The sequence below is a fragment of the Saccostrea cucullata genome, unplaced genomic scaffold (assembly GCF_032062105.1).
Source record: "Saccostrea cucullata isolate Sc308-1 unplaced genomic scaffold, CSIRO_AGI_Scuc_v1 ctg5794, whole genome shotgun sequence".
NCBI classification, from domain to species: Eukaryota; Metazoa; Mollusca; class Bivalvia; order Ostreida; family Ostreidae; genus Saccostrea; species Saccostrea cuccullata.
This window is the reverse complement of record NW_026929516.1, coordinates 10,474-25,917: the sequence shown is the minus strand read 5'-3', so window position 1 is coordinate 25,917 and position 15,444 is coordinate 10,474. Positions and strand designations below refer to the sequence as shown.

At 33.3% G+C, this 15,444-nt stretch overlaps 1 protein-coding gene across 1 annotated transcript in view; it reads left to right on the top strand.

Moving 5' to 3' along the window:
- Positions 1-14,614, top strand: part of LOC134281085 (mitogen-activated protein kinase kinase kinase 11-like) — a 28,031-nt gene extending 13,417 nt beyond the window's left edge. The window contains exons 2-8 of the mRNA XM_062763549.1: positions 312-492; positions 3,427-3,575; positions 4,480-4,655; positions 8,024-8,270; positions 8,478-8,603; positions 10,057-10,230; positions 10,435-14,614. Coding sequence (XP_062619533.1) covers positions 312-492; positions 3,427-3,575; positions 4,480-4,655; positions 8,024-8,270; positions 8,478-8,603; positions 10,057-10,230; positions 10,435-11,678 — 2,297 coding nt within the window. The 3' untranslated portion in view covers positions 11,679-14,614. The remainder of the gene's footprint in view (positions 1-311; positions 493-3,426; positions 3,576-4,479; positions 4,656-8,023; positions 8,271-8,477; positions 8,604-10,056; positions 10,231-10,434) is intronic.
- Positions 14,615-15,444: the final 830 nt, after the last annotated feature.

Here is a 15,444-nt window from a genome sequence, read left to right as displayed (position 1 = left end):
CATCTATTTTTATTAAATTTGCTATTGCTTTTTTTAACTTTCAATTTTGACATAGTGTTGTTTATACTGTGAGGTTTCCCTAAAGATGTTGAGTATTCCTTCAAAAATGATCTAGCATAATAATATGCTCATAAACAGGGAAATCATATAATAACATTCCTAATTTTTTGTGTGTTTTGATCCTGAATATATATCATTCAAAACCAAAAGCGGGTGACACAGGTCATTGTAGAATAATAGATTTTGATAAATATTTTCAAATTATTATAGTTGAATTGATGTTGATAAGAATGTAAATATTTTTTTTACAGTCTTATTAAAGGAGAAGATTGAAAATGATAACCTGCAAAACAAAACCCTCAAGATCACAGACTTTGGCTTGGCCCGAGAGGTTTCCAAGACAACCAGGATGAGTGCGGCGGGGACCTACGCATGGATGGCCCCTGAGGTCATAAAAACCTCCACCTACTCCAAAAACAGTGATGTCTGGAGGTAAGTCCTAGTCCCTAATCTGGGGATGTCCCATAGATATATTGCTATCTAGGCCAAAATAAAATTATAGTTTGTTTGGAATTGCCGCCCGCCTCATTAAAATACCCCCCGCTCAAAAAATTTTATTGGCAAAATATTGAAAATATTTTTTTATGGTTTTATCGTCTTACATTGTTTATTACAAGTTAGTTTGTTTGTGGAAATAGCTTTTAAAAGTCGGGTTTGAGCTCACATTAATTTAACAACATCCGCTTTCTTCATAGTATTTATGATGTAGCAATTATAGGTGGCGAAGTGTATGTTGGAAACATTCAAGCGTTGTGTTGAAGAGCAGAACATTTATGCATCTCTATAAAAATAAAAGGTGAATGAAAAATTAAATGGAATGATACATCGATACCTAGAAAGAACTATTGTAATAGATTGCACATCGAACTTGATAATTTAAGTCCGTGTTGAAAAAAAAAGATCGTTCAGTTCCCACTTAAAAAATTACATGGATCAGAAACATTTTATCCCAAATACTAAAGGAAAAATGTTGTCTGTCAGTATGCACACAAACACACACACAGTCCACAAAACATCCCAAGTATTCCTAAGAAATTTTGTGTGGTTCAAACTGATTGCATGCATTGTCTTAACAAAGGGGTAAATTTCAAAGAGAAATACTACGAAATAGACTGATAAAATTATTGTTTAATAAAGATTTCTCAAAATAAACTAGAAGTTTGATGCTGAAACTTAACTATTAATAAATGAACAGAACTTAACTTCTAAATGAGATTAATATTTGAGTACCGTTCTGTGTATATCTTTTTTTTCAAAATCGGACCAAATAATATTAATTAAATAAAAGAAGGAGGATAATAAATGGAAATTACCACTGTTCATTGAGATTTTATTTTTTTTATCATTTAGCTTCAATTTGTAAAATAAAATAAAATAAAATCCCTCCCTCCCTCCTGGGTCTGAAAACCCCCAGGCGGCAATTCCAAACAAACATTTTTTTAAGGATGGCCCTATTCATTTCTCACATCCCCAAAACATGTCTAGAAGTGTATACCACCACATTCTTACTAGCCCCCCCTCCCCTCCCTGCACACAAACACACACACAGTCCTTGTGAATTTTTTATCATTACATACTGGACCCTACTAAGCTACTGAAATACTCTGTTAAAAATATAGTCTTTTTGGATAGAGATGAAGAGATATGCATAATATATACATAAAATGATAATTATGATTGATGCTTTACAGTAATGGAAATGATCTTTAAAGTCAATGATCACAATTTTTCATGTAAAAATAGAATGGATCATTCATTAATTTTTCCATGTAAAGAGATACGGATGTTTGATGGTCTATAAGAAAATTTATCATGTCAGAAAACCACAAAGCACTTAAAAATACATGTTTGTGTGTGCCTTGACGTCATGAAATTTATTATTGTCAGGAATACAAATATGGTAATAGGAATAAAATTTTAGATCCTAGGAGAATCTTGCAAAGATCAAAATATACATTTTTCAACAAATATGACAACTAGGAAAAAGTAGGAGTTTTATAAGATTTTTACCCATCCTACTTCTGTCTGTTTAGAAACACTCTCAGCACAATAGGCCAGTGTTTGAAAATCGTGAATGTGGGTTTTAATCCTAGAGGGCTTCTTTACTAGATACCTTGCCTTGTCAGACGATATCACCTGTTTGGTTGGGGTGGAGTGTGGGTCCTGACTATACAAAGAAACTGAAGGGCAAAGATCTCTAGCTTGTTTTGTAACAAGCACTTCATAAAAAGACACCACTTTATTTATTTTATACAAGTCTTTATTGTGCACTCTAAAAATAAAAACCCGGTAAATATCAGGTGTCAAATGCTTGCAGTATCACGACATTTTACAAGTTTATAGTTAATTAAAGGTTATTTACCTACATTGCAAAGTTTTAATGATCTTGTTTTGACAAAATAAAATTAAAGCACATTATTGAACATTATATGTTGTAACCATCTATCTTTGATAGCATACATAAACTTTAATTGCTAATTAAAGTCACTGAGAAAAACTTCGGAAGTTTGCCCATAAATATTTATTGGTTGGATCTATGGCTTTACATTTTACTGGTATATTTCTTGAGACAAGACCTTTCTTTGGGTACCATACTACCATCACATTTGACCTCTTTGCCTTGAAATTTGATATACTTTTGCAAAGTTCTACCATATTACATTAACCTTGGCCTAATCTTTTGAATGGTTGTGTTTTAGAGCTGTCAATTTTCACTTGTATATATCTTGCAAAAAAATACTTTTCTTGAGTACCAACAAATTTGACCCATTGACCTTGAGTTTGACCCACTTTTGAAAAACTTTATCCACTTTAGAGGGGTTGGTGATAAGACTTTTGAATTTCACAGGTTCATTCCTTGTGAGCTTCTCTTTGGTATCAACAATTTTACCCTCTGGCTGTGACTTTTGAGTTTGACCTAGTTTTGAAAAAAATAAAACCTTGGCCATTACATTGGAATGGTTGTTGCTAGGGCTTTCAATTTCACAGTTCTATTCCTTTTTGACAAGGCATTTCTTTTGGCAACAACATTTTTGATCTCTTGACCTTGACTTTTTAGATCAATTTACTTTCAAAAAAACAACCTTTATGACCATAACTTTTGAACATGGCATTCATATTTCATATGTACATGTATATTTTTTGTGACAAGACTTTCAATGGGGAGCATTAATTTTTACCCTTTGACCTTGACTGGGGTTGACCGACCTTTGAAAAACTTTAATGGATGGGATACAGCAAAGGGAATTAACAGATTATATCAAAGTCATTTGACAGATCTTGTGAAGTTTTAACTTAGTTTATTTAACCATACAATTTACATTGTGATTTTATGTAATGTTAAATCTTTCTCTACATATGTTTCAGTTATGGTGTTGTTCTGTGGGAACTGTTGACAGGAGAGACCCCCTATAAGGGGATAGATGCTCTGGGGGTAGCCTATGGAGTTGCTGTCAACAAGCTGACCCTTCCTATTCCTTCCACATGTCCAGGCCTTTTCGCACAACTCATGTCAGGTGAGAGCTCGACTTAAAATTTTGTGTGTTTGGTTTGTCAGTTTGTCTCTGAAGTTTATGTTCACCTCAATAAAATTTGGGAGATCTTTTGTAACACCCCAACATCGGCGTCAATTTTGATGTCTTCCCAGGTTAAGGGTCTTGAAGCAGGTTCATTCTAAAGTGCATAAAAGCCCTATGCTAAGAAACTTTGCATTAAAGATACATGTACATTTATAGAAACACTACTAGAGTTGCTTTGGATACAGGATTTGACCTAAATTTTCCAAATGAGTTACCAGATTAAAGTTTTAGGAGTAGGTCCATTTCTAAGAAACTGTATTGCCCACCTGATCCAAATTTGCATCGCTCATGCATCAAGGGATGCACCTTGCAAACGAGCAGATTTCTTCAGATATTGGATTTGACCTACATTTTCCAGCTGGGTGAGCAGGTTAAAGTTTTTGAGCAGGTCTGTTACCAAGAATTTGTCAGGCGTATCTGAACTAAACTTTCATGGATGATGGATCAAGGGATGCACACTAGCAGATTTGCTTCAGATGCTAGATTTGAGCTATATTTTCCAGATGAGTGAAAGTGTTTTGAACAGACTTATTCCAGTGTAACTTCAAGTCCTATCAAGACCAAAACTTGCTTGGATGATGCATCAAATGAACACTTTCAAACTTCAGATTTTGGATATAACTCTTACATTTAGTGGATGAATGACTAATTAATAGATTTTGGAAGTTAATTTCTATGTTTTTCATTGCTGTCTCTCATTTCACACTTTTAATTTTACCCATATTTTATTAATTGCATACAAAGTTGGAGGTAGTTTGTATGCATTCAATTTAATATTGAGAATATTGTGTTTGCAACATGAACAAAAGCAAATCATTTCAATATTTTGTTCACTATCTAGATTGCTGGCATCAGGAGTCTCATCAGAGACCCACTTTCGCAGAAATCCTTCGCCGGTTGGATGAAATTTCCACCTCGCCATTTATGACCACCCCTCAAGAAAGCTTCCACACTATGCAAGAGGACTGGAGGCAGGAAATTGAGGAAATGTTTAATGAGCTGAGGAGTAAGGAAAAGGTAACTCAGAGTGTTAAAAGGGAGATTATCTTCCAGTAGAGTACCAAATATTAAAAACTGGCTGTAAATGTGTGTTTCTCTCCATGTTAAGTTTTCAACCTAAAGGGCAACACTTTGACACACCATGTATATATTATTCAAGCTCATAATAGTGGACCCCTCACGGTAGCCAAGTGGTAGAGTGTTCACTTCATCAGGCCCCAGTTTGACTTTCATTTGCAATGCATTTGAAATATTAGATGTAAACATAGGTATTGACAGTCATTTACTATTCCTTTACATCAAATAAGGATTCAGTCTGCTGAGTTTGATCTTGGGAGGTTGTACACAACAAACAATAAAATTTTAGTGTAATATGGTTGCTGTCAAATGCATGTTGTCCCTTTCCATATCTTCAGTAAAGAGAAGACGTGTACCCCTGTCAGCTATCAGAACCGTAGTAAAACATCATTAGGTTTCTATTTATGATTTAGCTATTTTATTCTTTTCACCCACATCTGATTTGGAGAAAATTGACCTGAGAACCAGAGAATTAAGTTTATGTACCCTAAATAGTTCAAAATTATTTCCACAATTTTTAAAACATTCAGAAAAAAATAATCTAGAATGTCATTGACTTTTAATTCTTACTTTTATACAGTAACCTCCCTTATGAATGAATAATGTACAAAGTAAGGTATCAAACTGAACACAGGTTCTATAAAAAATTTTACTTGATTAAAAAATCCTTCTGGTAGTTATGATATAACTGAAGATGAGGAGGTGATTTAAGGGTTCTATTTATATTTGGAGTGCATAGTTTTGTACTTGAGGCGGCTTTAATTGAATCAAATAATCAGCATCAAATTTCAAGAGTCGAATTCCCTGCTTGTAGATGTGTAAACATCTTATGGCAGAGAGGTTCAATGGGTTCATTAGAATACCAACATACTGCAAGTACTAGGAATATCTAACGGATAAATGGTCACTGAATAGGAGAAACCTTATTTTGTATAAGGAAATATCTCTGTTTTCAGGATATTGGTAGTTTAATTAGTCTTCTACTTTTCTAAATAACCCATTTTTAAACTAAAATTAAAGAAAATCAAATAAAAGGATGTTTTCACTGACAATATGTTAAATTACTTTTCCCTCTTTGATTCAAAATAGCAAATAAGCTCAGTACATGTATTTATTCTGAAATGATTACTGTATGTAAACTGGGGGGATTGAAATATTATAATTTATATTTTATATATAATTATATAGCCTAGTAGTTACCCTATATTTTGGTCTCAAATAATAGATGTGATTCAGGTCAGGGTTACTTACACTTGCAAAAACATTCTTCGGTTATTTTGGGCAGTATTTTGTACATGTATTATGGAACATAGCTAATACAAGAAAGAAGCTATGCTCTGTCATTGGGTGTAAAGATTATAAATTGAATTCATGTATAAATATATACCAAAACCCAATTAAAATTGATGTAATAGTAATTAACTGATGTTTATGGAAATAAAAGTACCAGTAATATATTGAGGTACGAAAGCTAGCAGGGGATGAAAATACCAAAAAGTCAGATAGTAATGACAATCAATAAAAAGTAAGGCTCTAAAAACAATAGGTTATGAATAATGTAACTAGAACACACAGAATGGGGTGTTAGAAGAAGGCAGAGGTTTCACAGAGGAAAAACAGACTTAAGACTCTTCATTGATTAATCACCTCAAATCCAGGATGTTTTTCATGTCAACTCTCCATTTTTGCTGAGACAAACAAAACGAAAAGAAGGATGCTTATTAAAATGCATTTTTTTATACTCCCTGGTTCAATAAATTATAGGACAGGAGCGTATGAAAGTTCATTGAATCTTCTTTTTTGTATTTATGTAAATATTTTTTTTAAGTTAAGATGAATCTGTGTGGGCTCTTTGTGCTGAGAAGTAACAAATAAAGTAAATTGATATTTTATTTCTATCTCATGTCAATGTCAGTAGATAGACCAGATAGAGATAGCAATACATTGCCCCCTTTTATGTTTACTGTAGACATGTTATGACCACAGATCACTGATTTCAATATCAGGGCTTGCACTGGCTCCAAATATCCTGCATTTCACTTCTATGTTGTTTTTTTTCCCTTCATTATGCAGTATGCTAATTAAATTATTCAGATTAAGGTCTGTTTATGAATTCATTCTGGGCTTCATAATTATTCAAATTTTTGTGAAATATAGATTGAAGAATTAGGGTTAACTTATTTCAAATAAAATTACTTTTAATGCCTTATGCATATTGAACATGTGCATTTAATATGTCCCTTTATTCAAAATAGTCGGATGATTGCTATATGAATATTCTAATTGTATATAGGGTCAATGAACCATTCATTGCTTTTTATCAGATTTTAATTACATACATATACTTTATTCTAACCATATATGAAATTCCCTGAGAATGTTTATTAGCTGATATGCAAGTTTCTGGCCAATCTGGTTAATTTGGATACCTACTGCTTAATTATCCAGGTGTTTAATGACACAGGTATATGGACCTCTTCCTCCTCATTTCACTAATGGAAAATTATTTTTTTATTCATATAAACCTGGAGTAAGGTAAAAAAGGTGTGTGATATGTACTTGATTTTTTTTTAATATAAAAGAATGTTGTTTCAATTTGTTTATCAAGATCAGGATTTCCTATGTTAACATAGTGGGTGTCGATCATTTCTAATCAAATAGGATCATCATTTCCTTTGTCAATATGTATGTTCCGATAAAATTTGGTCACCAAGGCTAACAGTTTGATGCAACTTTTTTTTTCATTTCATATTTAGAAATTATGACATTCTTGATGGCAGTACAATTTGCTTACATGTAAAGTGTTAACTTTGAAGTTCATGTACCAAGTCTTAATTTTGTTTAATGCATAATAAAGATGTATAGAGATATATTTAAAGTATATTAAAAAAAAAGAAATGCTGCAAAAATTAAAGCAAACAGAGCAAAACAATAATTGGATTTCTATTGGTAATGGTTTTGAGCTAGTAATTTATGTTCAGGTGGGTTTTTTTTTTCATTTAATGAAATTTTAACTTTGATATAGAAGATTTCTAAACAATTGTTTATAAAGCAGAACCCCTAAATATTTTTTGTTTTGACTGAATTATCTTTATTATTTCTATAGGATTTATTACCTTCAAAAGTCTACCAGTTAATTTTTAAATAAATTTTCCCTTTCAACAAAAAATTCTATACTTTATATATTTTAGGTAAATTCATCCCTAGATATCTGAGACAGTGTTTGGAATGGACAAACTGGTAAAAACATAAACGTAAATTTGGTATATAATTGACAGATAAGCTTACCTTTTGTGTTTGTGTTGTAGGAATTAAGGAGTAGGGAGGAAGAGCTCACAAAAGAAGCCCTGAAACAGAAGAAGGTGGAGGAATTCCTGTATAAGAGAGAACAGGAGTTAAAAGAAAGAGAGATAGAACTGGTAGAGAGAGAACTAAATATCATGATTCTTCAGCAAATCATGGGCAACCCCAAGCCCAGGACCAGGAAGGGGAAGTTTAAAAAGAGCCGCCTTAAACTCCTCAAGTCTGGTGGCTCTTCAATCAGCGAACCTTCCGGTAATAAGAATTCCAGATTCTTTTAGTTGATTTAAAATTTATTATTCTTCTTCATTGAATTTAGCAGAAATTTTTTAAATGGTATCTGGAATCTTAAATAGATATAAGCTATGCAGTAAATGTTTGTAAACAAAGTTGGGAATATCATTTGTGGTTTTATTTGTGTAATATTTTGTGTGAGTACAATTCTGTTGATACTTGATACAGATTTTCGACACAACATCACAGTGAAGCATGAAGTTCCAGTTCCGGTTACAAATCATAATCCGTCAAGTCCTGACAGCCCACCTCAGTCTCCAACATACACTCCATCCAGACTGAGGGCAATAGCTTGTAAGTATCAGTGTGTGGACAGGGCAGGGGGCAATAACTTGCAAGACAGGGCTGGGGGCAATAGCTTGTAAGTGTCAGCATATGGACAGGGCAGGGGGCAATAGCTTGTAAGTGTCAGCATATGGACAGGGCAGGGGGCAATAGCTTGTAAGTGTCAGCATATGGACAGGGCAGGGGGCAATAGCTTGTAAGTGTCAGCATATGGACAGGGCAGGGGGCAATAGTTTGTAAGACAGGGCAGGGGGGCAATACCTTGTAAGTATAAGTGTATGGAGAGGGCAGGGGACAATAGCTTCAAAGTATCAATATATGTACAGGGCAGGGGACAATGTCCTGTAAGTTTCAGGATATAGACAGAGCAGGAGCAATAGATTGTAAGTATAGATGTATGGGCAGCCCAGGAGGCAATAGCTTGTCTAATATTACAATTGCTTTCTGTGGGATAATGAAAGGTTTTTGTATAGGGCAAAAGGCAATGTTGTGCTAATATTGCTCTCCGATTCGGCAAGAAACATAAGTTTTGCTGACTTGGGTAGAGGATAATAGTATATAAGCTAAAAAGAGTTTGGATCTTCAGGCCAGATTGCTAGAACATGTAAGCATTGCTGGCTAAGCTTGTAATTATTTCTATGTTCGTGGTGTAGAGAGCAATATTTATAGGTTAATACCCAGGTAATTTATAAGTATGCTGTGTAAAAGCTGGAAGGGCAAATATTTCTGACAATTTCGGTCTACATGTTTTGGACAATAGCATGTAATAGTCCTTTGTGCATATTAGAGGGCAATAACTTTAAAAAGTATTTGACAATTTCTTTGAAATATTATCTGTCATAAATATTTCAGTACTGCAGGCCTGGGGGCCATAAAACTTCGACAAGCTCTTTTTTGATCTCAGTCTCACTTATCCACTATTAATTCCTTTGGAAAAAGTGAAACTGATATCAAAAGTGAGCTCATCTAAGTTTTATGGCCCCCAGGCCAGATCCTACGAAGTAAAAGGTCCCAAGTAGTAGCTTGCAAGTACCTCTGTAATAGTGGTTGTACATGTAATGATAAGAAAGGTGCCCAGTAAAGCAAACTTTGTCATTGTTTGAAATCTTGGATAAGGATAAGCATATTTGATGCATTTTTTCGAAAAGCATAATTTTTATATAATTATTTGTATCTTATGTATGTCATTATTTATAATGGTTATAATGCAACAAATACTGACGACAACAATTACTTTATATCAATATTTCACTAAATATCATATATGAGACATTAATTTTTAATAAAAAACTATACTTTACCTGCTCTTTCCTTTCAAACTTTATTTAAAATGGCAAAACAGATTTAATCTATAAATAATGTTTTCAATCATTGCATTAGACATGATCACAATTTATACAAATTGTCAAGAATTTATTTTATTTTAAAAGCATGATTATAATTCCTCATTTTACCCTTGTAGATCCAGCAGATGGAGTGAAGGGTCGAACATGGGGACCAAGTTCTGTCAAAAATGAACGGCACCAAAGAACATCAGTCATTTTTGCAGATGGACGTTGGTCTAAAAGTGCTCCAAACTTAGAACGATCTCTAAAGAATTTAGGACATTCCAATTCAGGAGCACTTAACTCTCTTTGTAAGAATTTTTTGTTGGATTGTTTGTAATATTGAGCATATATTGCAAGGTAAAATTTTGAATGAAAAAAGTATGAATGCACATTATGTTATAAATTTTGGAGATAAAGATGATCAGGTCTTTATAGAAAAAAAAAAGTTTTTCTGTTAGAACTATTGTCCTTGCTCAGAATGTTCACTGATTTATTTTCTCATGAATTTCCAGATGGTGATGAAAATGAGTGGCCAACAGATTTGTCAGAAATCAAGAATAGGAACATTCCATACTGCAGTGCTGATTTTTCGCGACTTGTGAAAAAATCAGAAAGTAAAACAGAGACTGCTTTGTTCAATATAACAGCCATGATGGTTGGGATTGTAACCGGTTGTGATATTAAAACTCTTGGTCCATTTGCCTCAAAGGAGGAGGCAAAGAATCGTAGAAAGCGAGATTCATATGTCATGAAAGGCAGGGACGCTTACAACGCAGCAGTGCGCGATTCTTTTCTGGACAGCGAGGATTATCTTTCGAGTCATTTTTCCTCTCCTTCAGGGTATCCACACCATACGTACCATGGATATCAAGTCCGTCATAGACCTGCTTTAAATCTGGATGTGCCAATAAGATTTACTGAGGAACAGAATATTCCAAATTATTCTCAGACCTCTTCGACTTTTCAATCTACAAGTACAATAGATTCGGATGTAACAGTTCAGCGGAGATCACTTTACGATAGCAATGCTAGTACGCTAGTGTCCAGTTCTCCAAGTCACACCACACTGAAAAGACAGTCCTCTGACAGCAGTACCAGTAATTATGATACCCCTCGTACCTCCCGAAACCTGCAAAGACACTCTGTCACGTTTGAAGATGAGTACCCTAGCAACTACAAATCATACAACACTCAGAACAAACAGTCTCCCCCAAATACCTCAAACTTCTATCTGGATTCTGATTCCCAAAGTCATCTCATCCAGCCAGAGGTCAATAACCCCTGGGGCAATGGAGCCCCACCCAGACCTCCACCATATGTAAGTGATGTACCACCCCCTGTTGTTCCCAGGGACTACCATTCCCGGCAGCAGGAGGATTCAGAACCACCTCCCCCCATACCCCCAAGGAGGAAATTTATCAATCTAAATGGGGATACCCATGCAGAGAGACCAAAGACTCTAGACATTGGGCCCCGTAATAGGCCTCGCCTTCCACCCCCTCCCCCAATCCCCACCCCACAACAAAATGACTCTCAAGACTCCCCCTCTCACTGGTTAGAAAAAAGTGAAAGTTTGGACACGCCTTATTATTCTACCCGGTCCAGTTTATCCCCAGGGCATACACCCCCTCATATCACACATCACACCACCTTACTAGACATTGACGTGGATGGACAAAGTACCGACAGCACAAGGCCTCTACTACGACAAAACGCTAAACATATCTTTGAATTTGGTCAGGAAATGTTGTATTGATTTTTGTTTTTATCAGGACACAAAAATTATAAAGATAAGAATTTTTTGTTATCAAAGAAATTTTTTAAAAAATGAACAATTTCAACCAGGATCTTTAATGTGAAGGATAAGTGTTTTCTGCTACAGTATTTTTATTATCTTGTAGATTTATTGAGAGAATATGTAAGGTAAATGTGCTTTATTTAAAATAAAGCATATATATATATATATATGTATTACAAAAAAAATCCCTCAAATGAGTGTATGTTCAGAATATTTAGAAATATTTTGTCTCTATTGTACATTAATATTTTTTGTAAATATGAAATAGTTTATGATATTTTTACCTGTTTTATTTATCAAATGTGTGTATTCATCTTCCATTTTGTTGTGTTTTGTTTACTGAAAGTTTTATACCCATGAAGTTATATATCCAGTATGTGTAGAGGTGTAGAATCTATTGTGAAATGTGATACATATTTAAAATCCAAAATACATGTATAAACACTGTATAGAATATTGTCTAATGCATAGATATTATGTGTAGGTCAGATTTTATTTCATATCAAACTGATGTTATCAGTTCAAAAAATAGATTTGAAATGCCAATCAGTATAGAGTATTTGAAAACAAAAAATTTTATAAAGGAAATGTATAGGTAATGATCCAGACTATTGTGCCATGGGAAATTTTAGATTTTTTTTTTTTTAGATTTTATATCAGAAGTTTGTATTTAAACTTACAAATCCCTTGGTTATAGGTAGGACTTATAATTTTTTTTTTATAAATGAGTGGAATATTTTTAAGGTTGAATATTAGCATGTCTGAACTGAAGACGAAAAGCCATATTTTTAAATTGTGCCTGTGTTTATGGAGAAAAAGACTCATCTATATTTTGTAAAACCATTAAGTTCATTATATGCAAATTTCAAATACGCAGATATGCCAAAAATATGTTCTTGGACTACGTAAGCTTTTGGGTAGTGTTGAAAACGATATCACCTTTCTCATCAGAAAATTTGCAAAACTTTACCCTAACAAAATGGATAGAGTACATACATAGGATTATACGATATAAGATTGAGATGAAATGTCAAATATAATGAATTTATTATCAAATTTCTCAACAATAAAGTGCTATATTTCTGAAAAGTTTTATTTCAGAGAATAAGTAGGAAGATCCTTAAGTAACATACAGGTTTTACTACTGGTGTTTTTCAAATTTTCTGAACAAATTGAAAATCTATTTTGGCTTCTTTTTGCAATTGTGATCATTTGCCCCTTCTGTGAATACATGTATATCAATTAAATTCACTATTTTTAAATTTTGATCATTTTAATTTGCAGTAAAGATAGGAAGAAGGAAAAATGAGACTAAACAGTAAAAAAACTGGTTAATTTCTTTTTAAAAATATTTAGTAATTAATGTAATACTGGTACATGTATAATGAACGCATAAAACTTGAAAGTAAAAGTACCCCTGCTAAACCCATTTATCAGCAGATTTTATTTTTATTTCACCAGTTCCTTTCTTTCACACAAACAATTTTGCCCCTTTTTAAATATACCCAGATATACCTGTCTTTAAGAGATAGCATGTCTTCTTTTCACCCCCCCCCCTCCCCCCCCGCTCCTGTTTAAAATTAGCTGACTTGTGAGGGGAAAATAATATGAGGGCAAACATTTCCCCTTATACAAATAATGCAAACAGAATAAAAGATAATAAAACTGCATGTGATGGAATTTCCCCCATTTTCCTCTGTATATAAAATGATATGAAGATGCATATATACTGTTGATAGGTCTAATATTTCTTTGCTTTTCTCATCATATGATTAAAGGGCTTTTATAGGATGTTGAAGGCTATACAAAATTTTACCTACATCGTACATTTCACAATAAATTATATTATAGTGAACTTGATGCAATGCTCATAAAGAGAGAGAAAAATAATTATGAGGGATTTTTAAATGTTTGTAATAAGGTGGTATTCATTTTTCAGGCCAGTTATGTGTAGCAGTTTGAATAATTTTGCACTCTGTGTAAATTTATGACAAAGAGCATTTTAAATTGAGACATCCCCCTGGTAATGTTAGGATTAATAGATATGTTGCATTGTTGATTGATTTTTCTGTTTTACAAATGTACTCTGTTTTATGATTCATCAACTCTGTGCAACCTCTGTGATGTATCATCTTTAATCAGTTAGCAATATATATATGTTATTTTCTTTATAGAAAATGATATGCATAGACTCCATATAAATGTTCAAATCTGTCTTTCTCTTTGTAAATTATAATCATTATCTACCAATATGTTTGTGTCAGGACGGTTCCATATGAGATAGTTTTGTTTGGTTTTTTTTTCTCCTCTTCTCAGAGTTTCTAAATGTCTAAAATTGTCTGATAAAATTGAGTACAGATAATTCATACAAAGCTAGATAAGTACATTGTAGTATATTGATTTTATTTTTCCCTCTCTATTTCAGCAGTAAGTGAAAATAGCAAATTATTTTGAATGGATGTTGGCTATTTTTTATTTAAAAAGTTAACTATTTAGAAAACTTATGTGTGAAATCAAATTATGTCAGCCGGTATACTTCAAATTTATCTTGCTTTAGGATTTTAATGAAAAAATGAACATTATCAGGGCTAGATTCAATGTGCAACACAATGCACAGGGCATTTATTAACTACCTCGTTTATAAAGTTCACTCTTTTTGTCAGACATGTCAGATCAGAAACTTTTAAATGATAGTGCTGAATAAAACATTGATGAAGTTTGAATTCCAAATGGAACTTATCCTGCAATCAAAAGATTGGTAGCTATATAACTGCATCTTGTCAGACCAAATCAAGGAAGAATATATTATAGTTTGTCTCAAAACATGAACAACGTATTGTATATTATATAATACACTATATATTTGAAAAGTAAAAAAATGATATGCAAACACATATTTTTGTTGATCTTTAATTTTTTGTGGCCCCAGTTGTTTGACCAATAGAGCTGAATGTGTGTTGCATCTCATGTCATGCAATATTATTACCAGAGTTCGACTCTCTTTGTTTGGAACATTTACAACTAGTCAAGGACTCAAGGTTAAGTTCCTGACCTGTTAGGTACATTGGTAATTATCCGAGTCCTTGTAGTACCTTTGCCACTAAATACTAGTATGCAGTATTCAGAGGATTTGATAATGACCATTACTGGTAATTCACAAAACAACAGTATATCCATTTATCCTTTGTAGGACTGTGTTAGCAAAAAAGACACAAAATGACCATAGGTAAAATAAAAAGGAGGGATATACTCACAGTAGGTCTAAATATATAGTGTGGAATCCAATAATTCCAATTTACCTAATCCTTGTCTAGTTCTAAAAACAAATTTCAACATCTTACACCTACTTGGAACTTCTGCAAAACCAACTTTCCAAAGGAACCATTTGGTTTGACAACTTCATGAAAGTTGTCAATATTTGATGCAGTTGATCAGTACTGTTTGTGGTTTTAATTCCAAATGCAAGTGCTAAAAATTTTGCTGAAAACGCTCTTGCTTAGTACTGTCTCTGCACACAGTCCATGGGACTAGTAAAGGTTTCAGGAGTAGTGAACATGATCTTCATTGTTTGCTATTATAAATATTTTTCTTCTATTTTTATGCCCTCTTCAAAGAAGGGGGGCATATTGCTTTGCTGCTGTTGGTTTGTCAGACCGATCGGTCCACCAACAGTTTCTGTTCATTTTCTTTGCAGAGGTTGCACATACTGAAAGGAAATTTGGTA